Source organism: Necator americanus, chromosome X (genome assembly GCF_031761385.1).
Source record: "Necator americanus strain Aroian chromosome X, whole genome shotgun sequence".
In the NCBI taxonomy this organism is placed as follows: Eukaryota; Metazoa; Nematoda; class Chromadorea; order Rhabditida; family Ancylostomatidae; genus Necator; species Necator americanus.
Window position 1 is genome coordinate 1 of NC_087376.1, and position 27,632 is coordinate 27,632.

The 27,632-nt window shown below is 41.7% G+C and overlaps 4 protein-coding genes across 6 annotated transcripts; 2 read left to right on the forward strand and 2 right to left on the reverse strand.

Annotated features, from left to right (window-relative positions):
- Nucleotides 1-24: 24 nt before the first annotated feature.
- RB195_021044 (uncharacterized protein) lies at nt 25-522 on the forward strand (the record flags this gene model as incomplete). Its single annotated transcript, XM_064207564.1, has 1 exon — nt 25-522. The coding sequence occupies one exon, from the start codon at nt 25-27 to the stop codon at nt 520-522; it is 498 nt and encodes a 165-aa protein (XP_064063445.1).
- Nucleotides 523-3,295: 2,773 nt separating this feature from the next.
- Nucleotides 3,296-4,224, forward strand: RB195_021045 (uncharacterized protein; the record flags this gene model as incomplete). 2 transcript variants are annotated; one of them, XM_064207565.1, is made up of 6 exons in its annotated part: nt 3,296-3,371; nt 3,428-3,486; nt 3,577-3,651; nt 3,756-3,837; nt 3,935-4,029; nt 4,105-4,224. In XM_064207565.1, the coding sequence occupies 6 exons, from the start codon at nt 3,296-3,298 to the stop codon at nt 4,222-4,224; spliced, it is 507 nt and encodes a 168-aa protein (XP_064063446.1). The 2 variants fall into 2 exon arrangements, with proteins under 2 accessions (XP_064063446.1, XP_064063447.1); XM_064207566.1 differs by lacking the exons at nt 3,756-3,837; nt 3,935-4,029; nt 4,105-4,224 and having other exon boundaries at nt 3,577-3,660.
- A 553-nt stretch (nt 4,225-4,777) lies between these two features.
- RB195_021046 (uncharacterized protein) lies at nt 4,778-6,361 on the reverse strand (the record flags this gene model as incomplete). The annotated part of the gene is made up of 3 exons (XM_064207567.1): nt 4,778-4,816; nt 6,004-6,100; nt 6,288-6,361. 3 exons carry the CDS (start codon nt 6,359-6,361, stop codon nt 4,778-4,780), a joined length of 210 nt encoding a protein of 69 aa, XP_064063448.1.
- Nucleotides 6,362-7,811: 1,450 nt separating this feature from the next.
- Nucleotides 7,812-26,559, reverse strand: RB195_021047 (uncharacterized protein; the record flags this gene model as incomplete). 2 transcript variants are annotated; one of them, XM_064207568.1, is made up of 30 exons in its annotated part: nt 7,812-7,925; nt 7,979-8,075; nt 8,142-8,276; nt 9,983-10,137; nt 10,193-10,270; nt 10,335-10,438; nt 10,565-10,642; nt 10,910-11,401; nt 11,622-11,738; nt 11,796-11,901; nt 12,008-12,077; nt 13,271-13,316; nt 13,371-13,464; nt 13,525-13,753; nt 16,561-16,672; nt 18,435-18,536; nt 18,616-18,705; nt 18,796-18,828; nt 18,940-19,078; nt 19,169-19,256; nt 20,644-20,763; nt 20,827-21,020; nt 21,071-21,164; nt 23,426-23,550; nt 23,605-23,784; nt 25,841-25,937; nt 25,994-26,114; nt 26,170-26,269; nt 26,353-26,456; nt 26,517-26,559. In XM_064207568.1, 30 exons carry the CDS (start codon nt 26,557-26,559, stop codon nt 7,812-7,814), a joined length of 3,657 nt encoding a protein of 1,218 aa, XP_064063449.1. The 2 variants fall into 2 exon arrangements, with proteins under 2 accessions (XP_064063449.1, XP_013302027.2); XM_013446573.2 differs by lacking the exons at nt 18,796-18,828; nt 20,644-20,763; nt 20,827-21,020; nt 21,071-21,164.
- Nucleotides 26,560-27,632: the final 1,073 nt, after the last annotated feature.

A 27,632-nucleotide genomic window follows, 5' to 3' on the forward strand; every position in this document is an offset into this window, starting at 1 on the left:
GGTTCGAGCACGTGTTAATGCTGCATGGATGAAGTGGAAAATGGCAACAGAGGTACTGTGCGACAAGAAAGTCCCTGTTCGACTGAAGTCGAAGATCTACAGGATGGTTGTGCGTCCTGTTGCGAGTGCTGGCCGACGACGAAAGCCTTGGAAAGAGTACTGCACGCTATGGAAATGCGGATGTTAAGGTGGATAATAGGTGTAACGCTAAAAGAGAAAGTATCCAACGACACTGTGCGCTCCATCTTCGGCGTCGTCCCGATAACTGAGAAGATGAAGGAGGCCCGACTGAGATGGTTCGGTCACGTCTTGCGTCGAGAGGAAGATTCTGTGGCCCAAACCGCACTGAAGCTCGACGTTTCAGGAGTGAGGCCGCGTGGGAGGCCAAAGATTCGCTGGTTAGACCGTGTGAAGCTGGATATGATAGATGCACATTTGTGTACGGCTGATGCAATGGATAGAACCAAATGGAAGACAAGGAGCAGAAAAGCGGACCCTGCAACAATGCGGAACAAACGCTAGGAAGAAAAGAAGAAGAAGAAGAGGTTTGGTGCGCTGGAACCTCAACGCGGTAAAAGTAGGTGAGACGGGCGCTATGACGTCGAATTCGTACCCCGAAGCCAGACAGCTGTAAAATGAGGTGGGACGGGTCTCACGGGGTTGAAATGGTGTGTCGGTGCCAGAAAGCTATAGAGCGCGGAGAGACGGGTTCCACTGCATCGGGTTGGTGCGCGGGAGTCCCATCGCGGTAGAATGGGTTTCTATGGCTCCTTCACATGTCTATTTCCCAGCATGTCTCCATGATGCTGCTAACATCCTTTCTTCAAAAAGAGGAAATACACGTGCGCACGGCTGCTTAAATACAATACATAGTACCCAACAGTTTACGCGATCTGACGTAGAACGTTATTTTTATCACTACGATAGTGACATTCCATGTTAGCACATCATTCCTTGCTTGTTGAGAAAACGGAGGAAACTCATACTTCGAATAATGTTTCCAAATTGTGGAGGTTTGGGAGAAACATAGATGTAAAATTAAGCTGGATTGCTCTCCGAGTATAGGACTGAGCGTTTACGGAAAAACCATCTAAACTTTCATCTATGCTTAAATTTTCGGGTAAAAAATTGAAAAAAGCGTTGAGAGAAAAAACAATAATAGTATCCCCAAAAAAAAATGTCGCTACTGTTATTTCTGTTATTTTTTATTGATCGGTGAAGGCGAGCGAAGCGAACACCAAAATAAGCCTGAAATCCAGCTTTAGCCGGACGTTCAGGCTGGTATAACTATATAGGTGCAGGTATCTAAACAGAAACTGCTCAGATGTTTTCTTCTGAAATTGCTTTTTCGTTTGCGCTTACGCCTTTCTGGAACAAAAAGCTGGTTCCTATGCATTTTTGAAATTCCTTGTTCTCTATTTATCGACTTCTTATTTTGTTGCTATTAAACACCCAAAAGAGTGCTTTTAGACAAGTTATTTTCCACCAGTATTTTTTCCTTTTTTTATTTCATTGAGTTCTGAGTCACTGACACAAAGAACATTTCAGCAGTCCCCAAATATGCTCAATTATTGCCTATCTTGTATTTTTTTCCACTTCTTAAACTGAATGTGAGCACATCCCTCGGTACAATTCGGAGCTATGAAATAAATCGGCAGCGTAGTCTTATCAACCAAGGATCAATGTCATGCCAGTCTAATAAAATGAAGCGTGCTTAACGTGGTTTCCTTGTAATCAACACAGTTTCGAATCAAAAGATACCACTTGATTTTTTACAAAAAAGAATTGCAAGTGTTCTTACTGAATCAAATTTAATATCACCAACGTAGCCATAAGAGTTGATTTTCTTGTCAATGACCTTGGAGGAAATGTACATGGGACCTCAACACTTACGTCAATGGCAGATAAAGTAAAATAAGCTTAGAAATCTTAGGAGATTTTCACTATGAGTAGTTATTTTGAGGTTGTCGATGAGATCAAAACTGCTGGTGCCTAACACCGACAGTGTAGAATTCGGCAAAAAGATTGCAAAAACTGCCATTCATGCTTTTGGCTAGTCGGTGGGTAAAGTAATAAATTTGTGGATCATTGGGACGAAATAGTTTACAGATATTGTAATCAGTAATGTTGGAATTCTTCGTGATGTTTCGCTTGTGAAAATGACGGATCTCGACTGGGGTGAGGGGACGTTCCTCGTCAATGAAGAGCAATGAATTGTAACCTTATCCACTTCCAGACTTAATTTTCAAAGTTCACGTGAAAGGAGCTTATACCAAGACGAAAGCAGCTTGGCCGTATATGGGGAAGTGGAACTACGGAAGAATTATTGTGACGTCATCAATTGCGGCCATCTATGGAAACTTCGGTAAAACGAATTACGCAGCTGCTGAGTTTAACCAAGTAGAATCTCGCGTTGTCTGTGGTTGTGATCATGGATCATTTGTCCAGGGTCCGTAGCAATCCTTTAGCTAAATAAGACACAAACGGTCATCGTCGAGTCAGTTTTTGAAAAGTAGTGATCCGAAATGAAACGTTTCAAGGAACTAAGGATCCTTCTTACAATCTTCTACCTGCTTATTCAGCAAAAAAAAAATGTTTCCAACTACAAGATCCAACGAAGCAATGAGGGTTTGGATTTTTTTCAAAGGAAATTACTGAATTGAGCTACCGAACAGAGAAAAAATGAAGCGAAATACTCTCCTTTTTTGCCCCCTTCTCTTTAATTTTGCCTTGATACTTTAATCTCCAATGGTTACCGATACGTCGCCAGCTAATTGCTATCTGCATCTTGTTCATTGACGCTATTTCTTCAAAACATTGAGAACTCAACTCTCAGATGATGCTTAATGTATCTTCAGGGTAAATTCTGCAAACTAATTCTCCTGACAGCGGCATCAACCAGGCAGTAAGCTTTACCCCTAGGCTAAAGTAATAAGTTAAATTACCTGTCTAGAAAATTATTCTTCCCAGTTATTTGCTTCACCTTCCCCTCAACAAGGGTTACTACGAGCACACGATATTGAAAGCTTGGTACTAAAAATAGTAATATTCTAGCGAAGATACTAGTTTGTATAGATGATTACGTCAGTTTTCAAGCAAATTCTGCCCTTGTTGGATTTCCTAATTCCCTAGCTCAAGATAGAGCAAAATACAATATAGTTGTAAACATAATAATCTCAACAGCCAAATCTCGCCTAACTCAAAAAGCACTTCCAGAGATGCGTTTCTCACCAGTGAAAGCCAGCAGTGTTGAGTGCTAATTTTCGGTCCATTATCGATGTTTTGAAGCCAGAATATGTTACTCCTGTGGTTGGATACCTTTGCCATGGGTCCTTCAACAAGAGCGGCAATGTTTCGAAGCCGTCAGGACGGTATGGAACACGTGTTTTCACCAATCTCATAGAATATTTATTTTAGCATTTTTTAGTGACTACTTGTACTATCGATCAGCTGGAAAGGTTGTTCGTAATGCGAAGGCTGAACATGGTAAGAACGTTCACCATTCATTCGAATTCCTTTCAGACAAACCCATTATTTTCAGTTCGAGATAACTGGAGCCAAATCACCAATATGTAGAACGCCCAGCATTTCGATAACATGAAAAGTTCTGATGAGAGAACTAATGGGGATTATGATATTGAGGAAAATGGAGTGAGGTAAATCAGCTAAAAGTCGATGCTTGATGAGTTGCTACAATTCCAGTCAGATAGCTGCAACGTCCAACAAAGTTTTTTCTTCCAATCCAGCGATTTCAGCAAGACCGTTCAGCTGTGAAAAACATAAAAACAATTATTCTATATATTTTGACCGATGGAACGAAAGAGATTGGGAAGTTCAGTGAGTTCATATGTGTAGTTCATAAGTTGTAGGGTTTCAGAAGCAGTCAAAACACAAATTTAGCACTCGACTTCAAGGGCTCCTCCATCGGATTAAGGTTATGTTAAAAATGGAAAGAGGCCTACAGTTACTGTGACGGTGTCCGGCGATGACTTCTTCAATGTAGCTAATGAAAAGCCGAACTCACCGAAGGTGATACAATCAATATCATCAATAGAAGAAAATATTATTGCATATCAGATCAAAAACGAAGAAATATGAATTTAGGCATTCATGAGTGGAAAACTCAAGGTGAGAGGAAATGTGATGCTTCTACAAAAACTACGGACAATTCTGGAAAAGAAGAGGAAGTCGAAGCTCCAGTTGTTGACGCTTCTGATTCGTTAATTATTTCTAAGAGATAATAACAATAAATTGACATAACTTTGTACTAATTGGACACTATATACACATCAGTAATCTGGTAAGCTTCTATTCCGTTACTGATTTGAATTAGGGACGAATCCGCTGTCCATTTTGGCGGACAATTTCTAACAAACATGTACTGATTTTATTACTATTGGTAGAGCAAGTGAAAGTTTCGTGTTATGCAATTTTTTAGTATACGCGAGGAATGTGAGCGTATACAATAAAATCGTCGGGTTAAACGGATATTTATTCGCCTCAGTCGTCTTTTTTGGCGACTTTTTACCACAGCCACGGATGCGCGTGCAAAAGCTTGAAAATGATACTGTTAAAATTTACGTGGAGCAGCATCCTGCTTGTGAATAAACCATTTCCAAATTTTCCAACAAGAGGTCAGTGTTAGTTCATGCGAAACTTCTGCTAGGACTTAAGAGAATACGATTCGTTATAGTAATGCCTAACGGTGCGCACTGCCGAAAGCATGAAAAACCTCAATGCGGTGCAACAAATCGAATATCAGCAACTCACCTTTAAGTCATCTGCACGCATATCGTAATCGTTCAAATTTCCACACCTAATATGAATTGTAAGCATGAAATTTGTAACATTTTTTCTTCATGTTTACATCAAACATAAAAAGCGGTTTCTGTAAACAACAGTTTTCATCAACTGATAGTGAAAAACAGCACTTTTATAGATATTTGAAAGTTGTTGGGAACATTCGATTAATCTCAATGTGATAAATCTTGCATGGTACTGTCAAGGAAACGAAAAAGAAAGAATCATCATGCTATAATAACGCGCCTAGTCCTCTGTGTGTGTGGTGGTGTGTGGTGGTGTGTGTGTGGTGGTGGTGTGTGTGGTGGTGTGTGTGCAGTGGTGTGTGTACAGTGGTGTGTGTGCGGTGGTGTGTGTGTGGTGGTGTGTGTGTGGTGGTGTGTGTGCAGTGGTGTGTGTGCGGTGGTGTTTGTGCGGTGGTGTGCGGTGGTGTGTGGTGGTGTGTGTAGTGGCGTGTGTGGCATGCGGTGTGTGATATGTGCGGCGTGTATGTGCGGTGCGCGGAATGTGGAGGGTGTGGTGCGTGCGGTGTATGTGTGTAGAATGAGGGAAGTGTAGAGTTTGGCATGTGCGGCGTGTATGTGTGTATGTATGTCGACCTTTATTTCAAATTTTCTAAGGCTCGCTAACACATCTTCTTTCGTGTTTTTTCCATAGGAATAAAGAACCGCAAAGAAGATATCCAAGTAGGATACAGCGATCAAAAATAAAATCAAGCAGGATCGTAACAGCCAGCTGTCAAATACTAACAAAACCTCGCAAACAAGAAGATCGACCGTCTGGTGTTTTAAATGTGCAGACAGAACAGCCTTCGCTGTAAAAAAAAAACGCTATTCCGTCACTGTTAAGTCTCCTAGACATTAATCCACGGAGACAAGGGAACTTCTTAAGCATCTTCCACGGTATGAATACAAATGTATCGTAAGCGTTTGTCGATACCGTCTTTAATCTATCAGCGGTATCACCGGCTCCTCATTAAGAGAGAGGAAAAAGGATAATAATAACATTCAACTAAAGACAAACTTGAAGACCTCCAAGCCATCTATCGCAGATAACCATGTACACAAATCAAAAATAGGATTAGCAGAGCATGGATATGCTGGTACACTGCATCTCATACCACATTCATTCTCTCCAAACCTTAAGAGCTGCGGCCGTGCACTGCGCACGATCACTACCACTATGAAGAAAAAAGGAACCCACCGAAAGCTCCCAAATTCGCTTTTTCAGCTGGTGGGCCATAGTCGATGCGGTCGATCTTGACTTTTTCGTACCAGACGTACTATTAGACAGCTGTTCGCTAGAATGAATGTGATTTTAGTAAGTCAAGTATGGAAACAAGTAGATCCATGAACGGATCAACAACACAAATTCATCCGCAAGAAACTACTGGTGGATCTTCGACAAATCCACGGAGAAGTTCCCTGGCAGAAGAACGAAGATCCACCACATCGAACTTTAGTAAGAAAATAGCGAAAACAACTCACATAGAGCGACAAGCACGACACGAATGTTGCAAAAGAACTGCCGCCAAAACGGGGTGGGTACTATCGAACGCCATTTGACATCGACTGACTGGTTGGTCATGAGACAAATGTGCTACTACGGTATACAGTTATTGATTGCACATTGGTTAGTTTTTATGTCAAAATGATGCTTATGAAATAGAAGGAAGGTATAGGTCCACTTTTTGCGATTTATTTTAAGCCATGAACTGTGCGAACATCTGAACAGTGTTCTGTTCCTGATTTCTGTGCGATCTCCGCGATCTGCGCACTATCTCCTCTTTTTTTGGTGTTTTGACTGACGACGTCGATCAACGATTTTGTACAACTCCGGAATGTCTGATCCCGCTTCCCGCCATACGAATAGCAATTTACTGGGTCAACTACCTGCAAGGATCACCCATCCAACGTTCCTTCATCTTCGCTTAAAAACAGTGTATATTAACGATTCGGTCAAGGCCGCACATTTTGCTCTACAATCGTTATCGATTATGGGAAGACACGAAACGAAAGTACGACGGAGAACCAATGTTATGGGGAAAAATACTTTGTTCTCGCCTAATATTAGGGGTGCGAATCAGATAAGAAGGAAACATTTCACTAGCAAATAAGCCATCTCGTATTTGCGGTTCCTTTTTTAGCGATGAAAGTACTAAATGATATGACTTAGCCGCTCACTTACAGTATGCTTGTTTTTATAGAGTCACAACGCTAAAGTATTAGTATTAGTAGTAGTAGTAGTAGTATCCAGCTCTATCTTCCTTCTTTTTAGTACCTTTATCCCACATACAGGGGATCCTCAAAGACCAATGCTTGCCTTGACCGATTCAACTATTCACTTTCAGTGATGAACTGTCTAACAATGAACTATCACCTTCTCAAATGGACGACCAATTTGGTAGTTAAGAACGGTTCTTGTGCTCTAAGAATGATTTCTTGCGCTCGGAGCGCTGTTCGAGTACAGTTCGATCAGAGCGGCGTTGGATGGCATTCCAAACTGCCCTTTCTTAAGATTCTTGACGAGTTTGCATAATAAAATACACGATACACGAGCTAGGCTGCCGCCAAATCTCGATTACGTCTCATACAAACGCACATGCTTGAAGCAGTCGATGTTTACTGAACAGCGCATAAGAACGTCGACATTTGCAGTAACAAGCAATTTGGAATTGCCAACGCCTTTTACAGCAGTTGGTAAACGTTTAGATTTTGGAACGCGTCTTGGCCTATACAATGTCTGGCGGCGTTAGCCGACGACCAAACCAGTGTTTTTATCCTCCCATACAAGTCTACAAGTACATATCATCATCATCAAATCATTCAAGTAGGCACTTCAGCAGAAAAAGGATCCCATGAAAGAAAAAAGTAGATACGGTGTCGGGATTCAATTCACTAGTTTCCTGCCTCGCTTAAAATGATTAGGAAACATTTATTGTCATCTATGATGACCATACCTTAACGACAACAAGCATTCTGTAATCCCGGTTCAAAAAGAAAGAAAAAAAGCTAAGGCAAATCCATAGGATCCATATCACTTTCGTCAGATCTTGCAGAATTATTTGTTTCCTCAAAATCGTTTGGGGATCCCGGCGGAGGTAGTGGGTCGGGTACATAGTCTTCCTAAACAAAAACTCAAACTAAACCTTATTGCTGAATGAAGGTCTACTGATTACATGATCATTATTAAAGCCTTCTCTCGCAGCTACCAGCCTCAGATAGTTCCCAAATGCAGAGGCGAATTTGAGATCAGGACGTGGTACGACTGGTCCTCTAAAACAGTACAACTACAGCACTCCAAAGATCTATACCGACTACTGAGGTACTATCTAACCTTACCTCCCGAACTGAAATTCTTGTAGGAATTCACGTAAACAAGGTAAAACTTCGTCTCTGTCACCAAGTACCCGACGAAGTATCAGCTCGTTCTCCGATCGATACAGTCCCAATGGTGGTAAGACAGGAGGAGTGTACCTGAAAAGTACCAGTCCAAAAGGCAGCTATCAATTCAGACAACTCCCCCTTTGAAACCAAAAAATAAATTAAGGAGAAGCGCAAGTTGTGGCCATTCTTTGTGACGAGGACGGACATGTAGACAGACAAACACGTTCTTATCATAAGCAGAATTAAGGGGCTGAGGTGAGGCGAAGATGATTCTATAATCTTCTTTCACTGGATTTATGCATATTCTTTTCTTTCACACTGTTAAATTTTCATCTACAGTAACTGCTACAATGATAAAGTAAACGGTCATGAGTGGAGATAAATAAGAAATCATATTTGAAGTGAGAACTAGTTTAATGTAAAGATGTTTCTATATCTAGATGATATCACTGAACTTTTCCCAACCAATTACTGCAATTTTTTTCCTGCTGATCAGTGTTGCGTAAAAGTGTGTTTTGCAAGTAACGCAAAAGTTTATTTGTGGACGAGGTAATAAATTTGCCACTCCTTTCTCCGCTAGTTTTAATCAAATGAAAACTTCGCTCGGCGAAATTTGCGATGTTGGGTCCTCACCACTATAAGACAGTTTGGGACAGTTTACAAATACCACAGCGAAAACGGAAAATTACTCCACAAATCTAGAAATTGGGTGGATCACGAACAACCAAATGATTTTACCTGACGGTCACACAGTCATGCATCTCATACATGTATGACTGTGTGACTCATGTCAGCAGCCACAGTCATACAGTCATGAATTTGAGATCACCTTACATCGCAACATTTTGCCTTAAAATTTTCATCAGAAAATTCCACCATGCTTTGAGGTAGCAACGACGGTGAATCTCTACAGGATATTATTAAGCAGGCAAGGCATGATTCGAGGCATGTTCGAAAATTTTCTACGAGATCCTCTTCACAAGCAATCTAGAGAAGAGGAACTCGATCATCACTCCTCGAAATGTTTCACTCTTCTTCGTCTTGTTTCATCTCTCAACATCCGTCGCTTCATCTAGCGAGCTTAAATGCGCTCTATCTCGATTTGCAGTGTACGATGTGACTATGTGAAGGGCGAGTAGCATAGCCAGCTGCACTGTGAAACGATTTTACAACTCAATTCTGAGGTAAGCTGATCTTTGCATGTTCGCGGGAACTCGCACCCTGGCGGATTGACGGACATCTTTTCGTTTTATATTACTGAAGGGGTGGGTGCAAATCAGTCGGTTAGAGATTCGGTTGTTACTGCTAGTTCGAAACCGCCCTAGTGCCAGCCAATCTTTTTAACCATCGAAGTCGACAAACTGGTGCCACACTTGGTAAAAAGATTTTAAAAAAGAACGCTGAGTTGGTAGCAAGCCTCCGTAATTCACTGTAAGGCTGCACAGACTTACATACACCTGAAACGATTCTAAACTCGAATCTTTAGGTACATCCTCATACGGATCATCTGCACCGTGCACTTTATCCTTCATATCATGGAAAGTCATGGATGATTTCGTCAGCGAGTCGCTACCTAAGAAGAACTGCTTCATTCGATTAAAAAAAAGAAGACAGTCACGGCTAACTGAGAAAGAGCATTTGTTGTAATCATCGAACAATTTGCGAACAACTGCACCACATGGACTAAAACCTAGTGTTGCTGGACTACTAACGGTCCTACCTAACGCATCGTAAACTTGTTTGTGATGAATGTCTATTCGTTCTTCTATTCTACCGACTACTACTATTAAGCTCACTCCGATTCTCTCCTGGAGCGTAGTGAGAAGTGATATCCGATTGCAGCAACAACACAAAGAGCCCGTCGTCGCATATGAGATAAAAATTCTTGGACACCAATCCTCGCATCAATACTTGGGACATTTGTTCCAAAGATATGTGGCAGCTGCTCTATCTAAAATGAAAACTCTGCGAGTGCCTAGAAAATCATAAAACTGCAGGAACCTTACTGGATAAAAAAAGTACTCTTCGCGAGGAATGTTACCTCCAAAAGCTATATCTCCAGTGACCAGCAGCATATAAGAAAGCTGAAACTAACATACCTTAACAAAAACTGAATTGAGCACAATAGTTTGCTCTTGAAAGCGTCACCTCCTGAGGATAAAGTGAATCACCAGCGCAAATGTTCTTGATCTGTCGGATTCGAATGCGCAGTTCAGGAACGGTTAACCTACTTACGATTCCTCGTGGAGTTGCTAAACTATGAAAGGCAACTAGGATGCTCAAGGCAGAATATTTAGAATGGAAAGAAGGGGAAAGAAAGAGAGTATATTTGTAGCCCAAGAGTGAATTCCCACAAGAATTGCCCCTCACTCGCTCACCACAATACGACTCCGCGTATGCACTGATTCGGAGAAGCCGACGAGGTTCATGTGATTGTTGGCCGACTGTGTTGTTTTCTGAATAATTTGAAAACTGAAAAATAAAAGTAATACGAGAAATCCGCCATCAAAACGGAAGGACGTGAACAGAGTTGATCACGATCTCTGCAGTTTCTGTTTTTGGCAAATTTCGAGAAAATTTTCCATGTTGGATCTTCTTCAACGGGTAACGAGTCCGAAATGTAGTGTGCACGTAGTAAAGCGAGAACATCAAACACCTCCTATACTTAATCATGGAGTAGAAATGGGGGAGTCAATAAGAACAGATTGGAATTTAAATCATACCACTTTGTGAATGGTCCCGTTGTACATTTGATACTGTTGGTGTTTCAGCCACGTTATCCTCCTTACGACTGGATCCAGGCTGCTCGTCACACTGCAGATTCTTCACATGATTTTGGTGTTTCATGGTATTTCCAAACAGTTCTTGGACTTTCTTATGTTCCTGCTTTGAAGTATCCTGGCTTGGTAAACGAGCGCGTACTTTTTGCATGAAGCTTTTTTGTTGATTCTCAAAATTCTCAGGAAAATCTGCCTGCTCTCTGACTGAAGACCGAACGGTTTGCGATAGATAGTCATTGAGCGCTAATAATTGCCGTTGACGTTCGATATCTTTTGCTCCGAAGAATGAATGACACTGGGAACCCGAAACTCCTCGAATGCATTCAATTTTGAGACACGCTTCTTGAATCGAGTTCATCCACCGCGAAAGCTGCATGGCATGATCCGTAACTGATGGTAACACATGAGAGACCTCTTCTCCCAGTGCACATAAATCTGAAGTGTAAGAAATTTTGCACATTTTAGTACCAGGTCTATTAATGCAGCCTCAGCTAAACGTACAAAGACATGCACATAATAATCCTAGCCTAACTCCAGAAATTGAATACGAAATGAAATACCACTTTGAAACGAACAGCGACACATGTGGAATCGCATTTTTTTCTCAGAACTGTTTTATTTGTGCAATACCCATGTTACCGTACTGCCAACCAACCTTGCGTGGGAACTGAGCCCGGATCTACAGATTTTTTCAGACTGGATAACAACTGGTTAGAACGTTCCATGCAATGGAGGCAGATGTTAAACGCGGCACCATTGTTGACAAGCATTACTAAAGATCAAAAACTCCAAATTCGGGAAAAACAACGAGTCAAATATACCGAACAACATTGTTGGAAGGCAAGTTCCCCTTGCAATTGATGGATGATGTCTAGGAATTCCTTATGAAATTCTTCCTGGTACTCGTGATCTTCATTAGCAATCACAACCGTTCCCTAAGAACCTATGTGCAAATATTGACCACAAGAATAAGAAAAATAAGAAACTGACAATGGAAGCACAGATCTGAGGGAGATGAAATCTACCGAAATAGAAACTAACCTCATCCCCTTTAGACTGGTCAGTATCTACGACTTCCTCAGCAGCCCTCCGAAATGCTGTTTTTTCCACGCTGAGTTGTAGAGGTATCATTTCGAACATGAGAAGAAAAAAAAAGAAATAAAGAAAGAACTACAAGGAGACCATGACCATGATGTTCTTGACCTTTACTCTCGGCTAACGTTTCGGCGTCGTGGCCTACTTCGGAGTGAAGAAAATCAAAGACATGTGAAGTCTAGAGACTGTAAACAACGTAGGAGAACATCACCACAGTCAGATAGCGCAATAGCGCTCACGTCGATAATGTTTCCACTCGAGGTGGCACCGGCGCTCCGTATAACAAAGCGCTGGTGCCACATAGTAGAACAGACGACAAAGATTTCTTTTCATCTTCTTCATATTTCGGATGAAATGAGAAATGCAGTGCAAGCGAACTCGCGAAAGGCACGCCTGTAAGACTCGGTGGTAGTAGTGGACATGCTACCTTCGATCTTAAACAAGTCGTACCTCTGCCGGGCTTTGTTGGAATAGAAGGCAAGACGTCAGCACTCCGCATGACATCAGGAGTTATCTATCTGGTCTCGGGTCCATTACATGGGGCTGAGAACATTGGCGAAACACGAAGAGCACTACATGACCACGTCAAGGACCAGCTAGATAGCTCGTAATACCATCAAAACCACCAACTCTTCTAGGTGGTCATCGCGAACAGAGCCATGAAAATACAGGATAGCAGTCCCAATCTTATCACCCCAACCCCACGTTCTAGTGCGAAAAACACTGGAAGTGTTTTATGTAACAGCAAGAAGTCTAATCATAAATCGTAAAGAAGAATGCATCGCTCTGACCAACATCAAGACCTCTTCGAGTCTTCATTTACGGGGTCCGATGCAAGAGTATGTACATCGTTACTAGTTACCATTAGCAGCGCAACTCTAACAACCGAGCTAGTCCGCTAACATCACGACTTTACGGTTACCAAGGAGAGCGGTACTGTGGTCAGCTTCTCAGATGTTGTCTTTAAGTGATCTGTTTGCTAATTCATATCTTGTATAGTGACGAGACGTTTAAGGAGATAGATTACAAATGCTTCTGATTTTCCAGGCTTTGAAAAGGGCGAAGACGCCGAAACGTCAGTCGGAATAAACATCGACAAAGATCTTTGTCGTCAGCTCAAAAAAAGTAAACAATTCCGCTCTACAAGACCAACATTCAAATAAAATCAAGAACCTGAGACCTACTACAAGCGACACGTAAGAAACCTACTCCAATTCCACTTTGGGTTTATTTGTGAATTCGTTCTGTTCCATTTCTTGAATAAAAAATGTTTGTGGATTGGTAACCTTGGGTGGGCATCGAAATTTACCTAAAGAGCTCCTTACGAGAGCTAATTCACAGGATTCATTCTGATCACCAATGCACTTGGTGGACATATTTGAATCAACGGCACGATTCCGAATCTAAAAACGAAGGTGAAAGGGAACAAAATAATAGATGAGAGAAAACCCCAATATAACCACCTTGCTCATTCCTCTGTATCCATTAACATCAGCCAGAAATGCGAACAACAAAACCACAAAAGGTAAGAGAGGCAAAATGATAAACACCACCATGACACCCTCCAACCTTCCTTGCGCTTGCTCGAAAGGTAGAGAGCACCATGATGCTTCACGAAGCGCTAGTAAAGAGGAGTCACTGAAGGTGTTCCAGTCCAGGGAGCGGTTCTGAATTACGTGAGCAGTCCCACAACTGAAAACAATAATTAGACTGTGCTCGATAAAGTGAAATTGTTTAACATATTATGCAATAAAACTGCCAATTTTTAGGCCACAAATAAGCATTAGAGTGTGGAAAAAGGAAGTGATGGCATATATATGACATAAGAGGTGTCAACTTATGAAAAGTGTTCACAATTGTGATCAGAGTAAGAAATGACATGTAAGAAGCAAAAACTCGAATGTGCACGAATATGCTGCTAGAATAAAGATATTCCTTTATACGTAGTTTACCATGAAACTGGCGTAGTTGGGAAATCGTTGGGAAAATATGTGTCGGCGAGTAGATTACGAATATGAGCATGGCTTCGCTCAATTCCTCCTCATAATCTTCCTGAAGGACGGCGTGCGAAACGTTGTTTGTTCCAACTAGATAAGTTGAAACGCACCAAGGTCAGGGCACCAGGGCGTGTACAAAAGGACGCGTTTTAACGTATCTCGTAGGAAGAAACGCCGTTTGCGGAGGGATTAAGGGAAACTGGATGGACTCATGCTCAAACTCGTAATCTACATCCCGAACTCTATATTTTCCCCAAAAACGCTAGTTTCATGATACGTTGGATTTAACTAATGTTTTAATATTACTCCACCTACTCTGCTTGCTGATTCGCTTTTAATACCACCTTTCCTCTTTTTGCATTAACAACTATGTCTTGATATTCATACACATTGTTCGTCTACACATCCCTTTGTTCACATGACTGACATTCCCTTTTCAACGTCTTTCTCCATGAAAACCCCATTCGATTACGTCTGAGAGTTCTTTTCCAAGAAGGAATACTATCGAATAGATTTGAGAGACTATGATACATTAACCTCATTTTAATTCTTTCTTTTTAGATCTCAGGTACCCTTACGTTCTTCCGCTTCATATAACTGTGGTTCGCTTATTTTCTACCAGTCTGAGCGTCCGGCTAAAGCCGGACTTCAGACTTTCTGCGGTGTTTGCTTCGCTCGCCTTCATTGATCAACTAAAATCAATATTAGTTTTATTAGTTCTATGAAATTGGACTTGTATATCTCCAACAATCTTTCTTCCTTTTTTATATTATAACTAAAAGCGAAAGACTTCATAGTCTTCTTTCTAAACGCGTCAGTTCTACATTTGGAGAACATTGGAACTTCAACTTCAAACACTCTTTATCAATATATTATAGACAAAATTTGAAAGTATCACGCGAAATATGGGTTTTCCTACTGTTTTCCCCAGACAGCTATCAGAGAATGTTTTGGCATAAAATGACGTGAAAGACATCAACCTACTGATAAAGATAACGTCCCACGTCAGACCACATAAACATCATGCTACTATTTAAGCAGCCGTTTGCATGCGTGTTTCCACTTTCTGAGAGCGGCATGCTACAAACTTGAGGCGAACGAAGAAGGAAATGGGCACGCGGAGGAGTCATAAAGGTGAAAAGCATAGCGTTCAGTGGCCACGGCTATTAAACAGCTGAAACATTCTACCTTTTGCGTCATGTGCACGAAGTTATTGCGCACCAATCCGACGCCGGCGGACCCGTATTACCCATATTATAGTTGTCGCACCCCATATTATAGCTATCTGACGCAGACGCACCAATCCGACGCCGGTGGACCCGTCGCACCCTCTTCCATAGGTGTCTGACGCCGGCGGACCCGTTACAACCCATTCTATAGGTATCTAGCGCCGGCGCACTAAGCCGACGCCGGTGGACCCGTCGCAGCCCATTTTGTAAATATCTGGCGCCGGCGCATTAATCTGACGCCGGGTGGACCCGCCGCACCCCTTTTTCGAATTTCGTGACACACAGACAAACACACACACACACATACATACACACACGGACTAAGCTCGTTATTATATAATCATGATCATTACTTCATTTTCAGGGGCGGGTGTGGCGCAGTCGGTTAGAGATCCGTTGTAGCCACACGGTCGAGGGCTCAAATCCTAGTGCTCACAAAGAATTTCATCCCTCCGGGGTCGATAAATAGGTACAAGACTTGTCAGGGAGGATTAAAAAAACACTGACTTGAACATCGGCTTGCTCGCCCAAGTCATTGTATAGGCCAACACGCATTCCAAAACTTCAACGATTACGAATTCCAGTAAAACGCGTTGGCGCATCCCAAGTGGATTGATACGCCAGTGACTTTATCCTTTGACTTTTAACTTCATTTTCATCATGTTGAGAAATGCATTTTTGTTCACAAGTACCTTTTTTCAAATTCCATCGTTACCTACACTAATTCCTCAATTTAGCAGACGAATCTCATCATAGAAACCCACAGTCTTTCATTCAAGTCCTATCTCCAGCAGACCTCTACATCAAATAGTCACCTATTTGATGTAGAGGTCTGCTGATTCTTCCCTCATCCACTTGGGAGAGGCTCGGATCCTATCCGAGGGGGGTGAGTAGGAAATTCAGATCCGATCTAAAGGACATGGGATAGAAAAGTCAGTTTCAAATTCAGGTCATTGCTCTGTGAATGTCAACGTTAGCTTCTATAGTCTGGGGCGAGAGTTTGGCAAATGTCTGTGGTTCCGAACACCAGTACTATATATACCTGCTGTATTCAGAGAGTAAGATTTTTTGAAACCGCCGTTTTTTTTCGGTTAGGAAATGCGTGTTTAAACCCTTCGATCTCCAAGCACCCATAAATTAGTCCGTTGCATCGGTTAAACCAACCCATTGTCAATTCTCAAAATGTGAGCAGCAGAAGACAAGGCAAGAACACATGGGTCAAATTGAATACCTAGATTTATCTGATCTACGTAGCGTCGCAGAACAAACTTACTTGACATAGTTTATTATGCTCCTTATTTCATGCTCTGCAGATACACCGACATAACAGAAATGAACGATAGGAGATCCAAACAAGAAGATTGTAAAAAACACGAAAGACATTCCTGAACACAATTGTTTAACGAAATTGTATATATAATAATGATATAACACAGTATAATTGGTGCGACAGCGGAAGACCGACGCGCATTCTGTTCAGTTGTGGAAAGCATTCAAAAAAGTTGTCTATCTATAAGGTTGGCAACTAATTTCTATCACCCTTTAGAGACTTAGCTCTTGGGATTTACGTAGTAGACCTACTAGCTCAATACTATAGCTTACTAATCTATCCTAGGCACTTCGTATTCTATCACTAACGTTCCCCTTTGATGGCTGCTTCTGGTGGTGTTCTTCCCCTATTTCGTGAAGAAAGTCGCTACACCTCGGTCGAATCACAAGAACATGTTGTGTTGTTGGTGAAACGTCAAGAGGGGTCATTCATTGGGTGTTTCAGCTAGATGGTTCTGCTATCAATGCTGAGAAATAACGGAAGCTGAATCGGGTGCTTGCTTTGCAAAGCTTAGAGGGATACAGAAAATTTCTTCTTGCATGAAAACGCGCGCCCGCATGCTGCGAAGTAACTCACGTGAAACCGCCGCAGTCTCAACTCGACTTTCTTTTCCTTTCTCATCCGCTATACAGTACGGACATTCCCAAGTCCGACTACCACTTTTTCCGATTACTGGCTCATCACTGGGAAGGACGTCGTTTCGTTAATGAGGAGAGCTCAAAATGGACCTTGAGCCATCCTTTTATCGCAAGGACATCTATAAAGAGGGAATCTATAAACTGCCTGGAGGTTGGCAACATGTAGGTACCCATGGAGGATACGTCAGTGAACTAAAACTAAATCTATGAGAATTAAGAATTTGCAGATGAAACGTTGCAAAATGTGATAGAAATTAGTTGCTAGCCTAATACTTGCCACAAGGTCTACGCTGTTTTGCGCTCCTTTAGCAAAGACGATTAGGAACATGTAGCCCAGGCAAGCAAACGGAGTTACTCAGCGATACATCCATTCTTGACAATTTTAATGAACGTAGAGAGCTCAGTGCAAAAGAGAACATAAGAAATCGTAATGCATGAAGAAGAAGAATCAATTAGTCGTAAGATTCTATGCTTGAATATAAAACCGCATTGAGGCGGTTACCTGGACTTTTTGTTCTATCGTAACATAGCAATTAGCGGAAAGAAAATGAATAACGAAATCAAAAGAATATTTTCTTAACTTTGAACGTTGCGTATAATAACATGTTGCCTAACAACTTCCTTCAATTTGTGAGAACGTAGTTCACGACCATGACCATGATAACGCTCAACTCTTCATAGTAATCCAGAAAAAGGCACACATAGTAATCATGTGTGTATCGTCTCCCCAACAATGCCACTTATAATGCAATAGAAAGCAAAAACAACAACTCCGTTGACGTCAAACGTTTAAAATCCATGTAGTATGATTCAAATGAGCAGCAGGTTGCCTCATCCGCAGAATCGTAGACGCGCTGCGGACTTCGGTCGTTCTACTACCCGCAATAAGATACATCGACGGGACCACTTAGGACTGTTTGACACGCTTTTTTTCTTTATTAATAGTGAGAATTGAGTGTGGCTACACTCACACTCATGAAGCAAACCCTTACACCTACCTGTTGAGAGATCTCAAGACTGTTAATTTCGTGATAGCCAATAAACTGAACGTTAGGCGAGTTTGACACTTGGAATTGCAAACTTATTGATTTAAATAATTAGATAGGAAGAAAGAGCCTCTAAAAATGATGGTCCACGCCGTCGTACTCCAATCTATAACTACTTCAACGATAGGCTAACCCGTCCATATCGATGAGACTCCCACATCTCGTACGCGATCGAGACGCTTGGATACGAAGCAGCTGGTTTCATATTTTAATTCGTATCTCTGTTGCAATGAACCTAGAAGGAAACAATGTATTCAAACATAGAAGAGAAAAAAAAAAACAATCAGAAGTCAGAGTGATCGAATGTCATTTACCAGGCAAGCACGGAACACTATCCTCTCTCTTACATTTTAAACTAGACTGTCCAAGGTCCACACATCCAACAGGTGTATCATCCTCGGCGGCTACAACTCTGCTATTTTCGCAGTCCCAAAAAAGAAGAAAGTAAAAGGAAAGAGCAAGAACACAATGAATTAGTAGGATACAAAGACTACCATTATTCCGTCGAGTCGTGCAAGTTGGTGCTCCTTTTGTGTTCTATTCGTCGCCATCACGGCATGTTTTGAAGCCATCATTTTCAATAAATCCGCAAAAAAGGACAGTGTCAAAACATTTTCATGGGAAAACTTCCATCATACCTTCTCTCTTCCCAATAAACACAACTCCAAGGCTAACGATAATGAAGAACAAAACCAACAAAGGAAAAACTGAGATCAAATACTTCCACCAAGTAAGTAGTCCATTATAACATACACCGGACACACCATCATTTTCACGCTGAAGATTTGGAGATGAAAACATGTACCGAGAAGAAAATCAATGAACAGCTCCATTCAAAAGTACGGAAAATCGATCAATTGAACTAACCAAAGTGTTCGTTATCAAAGACGAAAAAGTCGCAGAAACTCCGTAAACACAGAGCATAAGAAGAGGCCGGATCCGAATTTTAAGAACCCTCAAACATAACAGATAACATTAGAAAAAACATTTTGCACTCCACAAGGACCGTCATTTCACCGAAAAACCACGCTGACGAAATAAAATCGCATATATAAAATACTATGATATAAAGCAGGACGGGTGTAGCGCAGTCGAGGTTCGGCTGTAACTACTCGGTTCGAAACCCCCTTAGTGCTAAACAAAACCTTTCAATTTATCGAGCACCTCCGTGGCGGATAAACTGGGACTAGACTTGTAGGGGGAAACACTGACTTGACACATCAGCTCGGTCCCGCTAGTCATTGTAAGGGTGCAGACGCCTACGTGATCATCAAATGATTATGAAGTCGAACGCATAGGCGTATTACATAGGGATTGATCAACGCCATATACTTTATCTTCCGTGATATAAAGTGCCAAAGTTGAGTAGTTGAAAGCAGGGTTTCAAATAACTTTGAAGACATTTTCTTCATTCTGGTTGTGTGAAACTTCAACGTTCCAAAGGTTGGGATCACTACACCAACAAGTAGGGATAGCAGCGTGGACCACAAGTAAGAAAGGTGGTGGCCACAAGGTGAAAAACGCAACTCGACATCTGTGAAAACACGCCCGACAAAATAATTTACGCACACTCACAAATAAACACGTGTACAGTCTGGTCAAAACAACCTGAGGCTCAGTGCAGTCGCGTGAGCGGTGCGTTTGAATTGGCGCGGTGGAACGCGCGATTACGATCGAGAGGAGAGCCTCGCTAGCTTCACTCATATCCGCACTCTGATGCGAAGGCAATAGATTGCTCAGTTAACTCTTTCGTAACTTGCTCAAAGGCATCACCGCACGAATCTGGGGTGGTACAGGTTTCAGGCAGGTAATGCCTATACGGGATCGTATATTTTCCGGAAGAGATAATTCCCGGAACTCTGTTTCTTACGACGGCTTCTGCTGCAGCGCGCCACCCTTGCGCCGCCCCCCGCCTGCGATTCGTCCGAATGGGTTTTCGACGAAATGCAGGCGGGGGCGGGATGCAAGGGTTGCGCACTGGTATCGCTGATTCTGAGGTCAAGGTTCTGCAATACAGATAGAAAATAACAGCTGACAAACGCAGAAACTGTGCTCCGAGCTTTGGCATCGCATACTAAATTCGTCATCATCTAATGTCTTCCCCCAAGAAGCTCATGTGTTGACAGTTGGCCTCTTTTGCGTTTAACATGAGATACACTGAGCATTTGATAAGTTCGACCTGCGTGACCCTATGACAGTACGAGCAGAAAATAATGACCGCGCCACTCTTGTCTTTCGGCAGTCCTCGTGGATTGCTGTCTTTCTGAGTATTTGAAATGGAGCTATTTGTTATGAACAAGAAGAATGTGAAGGTTATGAAGTAAAAGTTTGACACCAAATACCTCGGTGAATAATACAGAGCAATGAAATAAGGGGGGAAAATTGTGTTGACGTAAAGCAGGAACAACCATGAATACGCTGCTAGAAAGCTAGCGTATAGCAAAATTGACTGAAGTGAGCACCTGAAAGCACAGAAATGGGGCCGGAACAAATCTGACCACTAAACACATCTACTGAAAGCCAACCATTCAAAAATGCTGTGAGAACGAGCATCCCGTCGAGAAACGCCGCTTATGGAGCAGTCCGACAAAGCAAAGAAGTGGTCGAACAGTGAAAGACTCCATATGAAACAATATAATGCTATACAGATCACTGCATTATATATGTGGAATACCAATAAACTTTCTTCGAATATTTTGGAGAAATGCGACAAATAAACCTTAAAACTTGGTTTAAATGAAAGTGATTTCAAAATAGTACTGCACTTACTGATTCTGTTATGAAGAGAATACTCAGCGCTATGCAAAGCACAAAGCGTAGAGATCGAAACCGACTTGAAAGAATGGTCGGAACAAGGGGTGATCTGAAATCTACAAAGTGTACACTGAGTTATTCCCGCTGAAAAGATAGTGAAGTATAACAGCAAACAAAATGGAAAGGCTGCGTTTATATTTCCGCTCAGTAAGTAATATGAACGTGCACTTTGAACCAGGTACTGAAGATTAGCCCGAAAACCGTTAGAAACCATTTGTGTGAAGGTGGTCTCAAGAAGCCCGATGTATGGGTCCCACAAACTAACGCAAAAAGAACTTTTTGTGCCAAATTGACCCCGCCTATTCTTTGCTGAAACTTGACGAAATCGACCGACATTTGACATACGAGAACACATACGAGAACAAAAACTGAAAAAGATCGTGGATCTGTCGCAGTGAGCTTCCCAAACGAATGACAAGCCCGGATTAACGGGCAAAAAGGTTTTGCTGTGTGTTTATTGAGATTGGAGGGGAACCATCCACTTTGAGCTTCTTCCATCGGTCCAAACACTCAATTCGGACCTCTGCTGTCAACAGCTGGTTAGATTGAAGCAGGCGATCAGAAGCGGACAGAATTGGCAAATAGGATGGGTGTTGTATTCCATCAAAATTCGTGTTATGTTATGTTAATTTCATCGTCGGAATAAAGCGAAAGGATGCTCATAACTTTTCACTTCACCTAATATATGGAGAGGATCTCTGATGATATTGTTCGTTGAAAAAGACGACCGCGATTGGCCGTTGTCCACCTCCGACGCAACAGTGCGTGCCCTCATTCCTCTTCGATCTTTTGTCGCCAGCTTGAAAGGCTCAAATGAGGATCAGTTCTGTACCTGCCTATTTCCCTGACATTGGCTTCGTAACCGGACCCCACCAGTAGACGGGAGAGACAAATGTTGGACAACAAGAAAAAGAATGTCTATAGTAGGGTCAAAACGGAATGAAACGCGGTGGAACGTAGGCTGTAGTTTGCGATAGACCCACTACGATTCCATCTGCTGTCCCCGTCCCCTCGCTACGGCCGCAGCTGTTCACGTAACAGCACCGTGCTGTGCCTCATGCAATTTTGACCCGACTGTATTACCGACCGGAGAGGACTGCTGAGAATCTATGCAGTACATTACAAATCTTCTAAAAATTTGGTCCCTGGAGAACTGCTACTCGCTAATTGTGTATTCAGAAACTCTATCAAATAACAAAGATGTTGAAATTTGAAAGTTCTGATTGAATTCCGTACTTCTACAAAATTTCAGTGGGTAAAAAGTTGTCAACTCTCTCCGATATTCTCCAAAGTAAGGTACTTGAAATAATGTTTAGAAGAGTTTGATACATTTGGCAGTTTAGAACAAGGATAAATAGCCATGAACCACTTTCACGCCTTCGAAAACTCCCACTGAGGCAAAACCTTAGCCCATAAACAAAAGTTCCTATCAAAGTATAAAGTTTCTGGCGTTAATCAATCCGCTTGGGATGCGCCCCCACGTTCACTTCAATCCAGAATCGTTTGAGGTTCACAAACGTGCAACTGGCCTATACAATGACTTGCGGTGGCTAGCCGATGTGTCAAGTCAGTGTTTTTATCCTCCTAGACAAGCCTGGTACCAATTTATCGACCCCGGAGGGATGAAAGGCTTGGTGAGCACTAGGGCGGATTCGAACCTCCGATCGAGCAGGAAGCGGAACCTCTAACCGCTACACTACACCCGCCCTCTTAATGACCTATTATTAATGATGCTATTGATCAGCTACAAAAAAGATAGCTTTCTTTTCCTTGAAATTTGCAGTTCCCAGGAACATTTTATCCTTAAAGAACAAAATCTGACCTTATCCGCTTGAACATTTGCGGCATCCTGAATCTTCACGGAAAACTGATTTTAGTGCAGTGAAACGAAACTTCTACAAACCCACCCACGGTTTTTCGACACATCACATGTACGAATTCGCAGAATAGAAGACGTCCTACTGTTATTTTTCCTTTGTCAACAGTTTCACAAAACAGTGTGCTTTCGAAAATGGTGCAACCATTGGAAGTCTTCGACTGCGAAGACAGTCCTTCTCCTAACAGCGACTCGTGAAAGACTGATTTCCAGCATTTCGTGAGTTATGTCATGCGGAAGTATCGCTAACTGTCCAATTTCTTTCTTTCGGAAAGAAGTTATTAGTTATTTTATTTCAGAAAGAAGTGTAAACAAACTATCTTTAACAATACTAGTTAGACACCAAAAAACACTGTAAGAAGGAATGAAAATAGTTTGTCGATAAGAACGATCAAATGCTAGATAAAGTGATCGCAAAACCTAACAGATCAAACCTGCAAGGCAGAAAACAGTTATCGAGGACTGGTGACACATCCAAGTCCATGGATTCCGGTTCTGAAATTAAGGGCCAAGGGCAAGAACCAGGTTCTACCTGCACCGGAAAGTGCACAGATGCATGCTGAATAATGATGTTTCAGCAGAGAACAACCCATGATAAAAGATCATAGCCAACCTGACAATTATTTGAAAAAACAGAACGACTATTCTCGATAGTACTGATGTTCTTCAGCTCTCGGCATGCTACCGAAACAAAAGAAGGAAATAATCCAACCGAAATAACGTCATCACACATATCATGGGCTATCCTGCATGAAGACGAGCCTAAAAGTTGCCATAGCTCGACGGTTCCGTTCTGTAAAAAAAAAAAACAGAGTAAGAGTACACAAAACTACATATGGTACTTGATAAATCCTCGAAGTTCCCAAAGAAACAGAAGAACTAAAAATACTATAAAATCGTAAGGAACAGGTTGGACCTGGGTGATCTTTTATAATCTTCTTCTACCTAATCTCTTAATGGGTCTAGTTAAACCGTACCAGACAGGCGACTAAAGTAAAAAAAAAAACATAAGTGCCATAGGTGCGATTGGGAGGAGACAGACCCTCCTCAAGTGAAGGGGGTCTGGCTCACGGGGTGAGGATCCTTTCGCCATTTGTCCAAAAGTGAAGGGGGTTCTTTTGCCAACCGTCCAAAGGTCAGGAGGTCCCTCCTCCAACCGCCCAAAAGTGAAGGGTCCCTCCTCCAACCATTCAAAAGTGAAGGGGGTCGGAGCATCGGGTCTGACTATCGCATCTATGATAAGTACCGAAGGTTCTTCATTATGTTGCTGGAAGCGAATGACATATGGACAGAAAAAACTGCTAGAGAACTTTTTATGAGCTGATCGGCAGAGTGTTATTGTCTTCTGACGCGATTGCTCGCATCTTCGCCGTGGTACATCGTTCTTAAACATAGCTCTACCCAACATTCTCGATCAGCAGCAAAAGCTAGCAAAGAATCCTTCCTTTCGTCATTGTTCCATATCCTGCGAGACTTGATGTCTTGCATCAGCTGTCTACCTAATAATTCGTAGCTTCTGATATAGTCAGGTCAAAACAAAATGAAGCTCGGAACAGTTAAACTGCTGCAAGCGGCTGCTTGCTCAAGCTCTCGATGGTCTCACTTTGATCCCGACCGCGCCGTTTATGTAAACGCACCAGACGTCAGGTCGTTTTGAACGTGATTGAGCATTTTCGTTTGGTAGTACGGTGCCTGATTAAAGGCATCACCCCTCGAAACTGATTTGGTACGGATTTCCGGTGGAGTATTCTTATACGAGATAGTAGATTATGGAGAGGGGGGGGGGGGGATTCCGTCCATTTCTTCCTAATTGCCGTAAAAAACGGCCCGGAAGGTGCGGCGCATGCACAAAGCTGGCGCTCTCCAATCGAACTCCTTGTAGAAAATAGCGCGCCGGAACGCTCGAAGCCGTATCTCCCGGGCCGTTTTTTACTGCAATTAGAAAGAAATGGACGGAATCACTCCCTCTCCTTGATCTACTATCCCGTATACGAATACTCCACTTGAGATCCGTACAACCTCAGATTCATGGTGTGATGCCTTTAATGAATATAAAAAGAAGAAAATGGAGTATGTACTTGGTTACCTTCTTTTCGTGTAGTGAGCATGCGCTTTTTGCTTGATTTCGCAATTCCTCATCTCTTTCTATATGAAAAGGATTTAGCAGCAGAATTCCACCAGTTTTCACATCGTTCTTACTGAATATCGTCTAATCTACTAAAGTAATACGATATCTACGTTTCTCAAACCTAAGTGTGTAGCCGTATTTAGTTAATGTTAATTTAAACTAGACACACAAATATGTTGTACCAGAGTCTTACTAATATAACCGAGCGTAGCGGATAGGATCGACTGAGCACACATGCTAAAACCTCATCGCTGCAGTTCGCATTGGTAATACCTCGATTCTACCCTCATTCTTCACCGCGTCGCTTCGAACGCAGCCGCTTACGCAACAGTGTTTCAAGCCCTTTTGAACCGACTATATATATATATATATATATATATATATATATATATATATATATATATATATATATATATATATATATATATATATATATATATATATATATATATATATATATATATATTACATATACATATATATGTATGTATATATATATAGCCTTTATCTTCATCGTATGAGTTAGAACAACTCATATAAGTGCTCGAAGCAACTAGTCTCCAACCAATCCTACTTCTAACTTTTTTTGAGCGTCCAAATATTGTTCTATACAGGCTATATGGAATGAGCTATACAGCAAATGTGTATCAATCAAAAATTAGCACCCATGACAAATCTAGCATATTTTTACAGTGAAACTGAGAAAGTACACGCGTCTTACTTTAACACTTCCATTATTGTCCTTTTCGATGTAAGAATGCAGCGAACAGGGTCGAAATATAACTGCACAGATCACTGGAGCAAGGTATGACCAACATCTAAATGCATAGAGGTTCTCAGTACAAGTTTCGCTTAATAATAGAAAGATTCAAACCTCGGATAGCGACGAAGAACTCCGAACTCGTGTGGAATTACACCATCGGAGACAAAATCACGCGTATACTTGTAATCGACAGGTGCTCCAAAACAATTATCACCCGGATTAGGGCGACGACCTGCATAAAGAACGTGGAACTATTGGTCAGATTAAAAGGGCATGAAGATACAAACATTGTTTGGTTTCTCTCCAAAATTCGAGACGGCAATCCTTGTCGCACATCCACTCTTTCCCACGGCAATGACGGAAGTGCTGAAGAATTTCGTATGCATCCTGCAAAGGTAACAATCAACTTTAGCCAGGTAGAGGAATGCCACGAAGAATCTGAAATAGCTCAAATGGTATAAGGAAGTCACCGCATGTGTCTCGGCGTCATTCTTGCTAATGGTGTGGTTAACATTCGAATTGTGAAAATCATCGGGAACATCTTCATAATGTTCCTGGAGTTTCGCACCTATCCCTAAATTTGCACAATTCTGAAAAAGTAGTGCGTAAAAAAATACCAGAACTACGAACTCACCTTGACAAAGCGCGGGCAGCACAAAGAACGAGAACAGCCGCATCGGATCTCATGAGAACTTGGGAGCAAAAGAAGGGAAGAAGAATTCCTACACTTCAAAACAAAGCCACAAATCCGCAATTCTGGTCCTGCGCCACCACAAAAAATCTCTTGTCGAACAGCAGCACTATCAATTATGTCCGAACTTCTTCCCGCCCTCCGAACAATCTCGTCTGCGCGCCAACATCTCTTCTCGTCCGCGCGGCAACGTCTCTTCTCGTCCGCGCCAACCTCTCTAAAAAATGTTCCTTAGCATAACAAAAACCCAGATCAAGAAATTAAAAAACGAGGATGAGGTCGTAGCAAAGTAATTGTGTATTTTAGTACGGTATAGTGATATTAAAAACACAATTGTTCAAAGTGCATAATATGTCTCCCATGCCTGCAGCGAAATCACTCAAACTCGTACGTAAACGTACACCCGGCTGCGGGAGTTTACGCCACTTGTACCAATGCTAACGCGCCGCGAAATTCAAAATAATATAGCTGCTCCCTCAGATATAGTTACTAACTGCTCCCTCAGTTGTATCGAAAGATTACCTTTAGAAAAAGCTAGAACACAAGTCGTTTGCGGTGCTTCACGAACTCTTGTCATCATAAAAACGAAGACAATATCACAATAAATGGTAATCCAAGAGAGAAAGGAAGTATAATATCCGAATCTCAAACTTAGTAGGGGATGAAATCGGACTTTAGGGTTTTTGACCATTATCTTGCAGCTGACAACGATTACCTCTGGTAACTGCATAACTAACATCTTTTCCTCTTCCTATGTCCAGTTTTTTTTTTCGTTCTTCCATTTGTTCTTGCAATGCTTTCCTTATTTAATTTGTATTTTTATTTCCTTTCATCTTGTACATTATCACTGTTCTACTTGTCTTGTTTCTCGTTTCTACTTTTATAGTATCTCTGTCTTATTGTTTCGAAGTTGTATCTTTGTACCTTTTCTACTTTTTATGTCTATTTTATTCTTTTTGTCTCCTCAGAAAGGGCTTTGGTTCCAACTTTTTTTTTCGTTTATGCAACATATTTAATCCCTTGTACCATACGTTTACTTCATTAATGTTTGTTTCATTT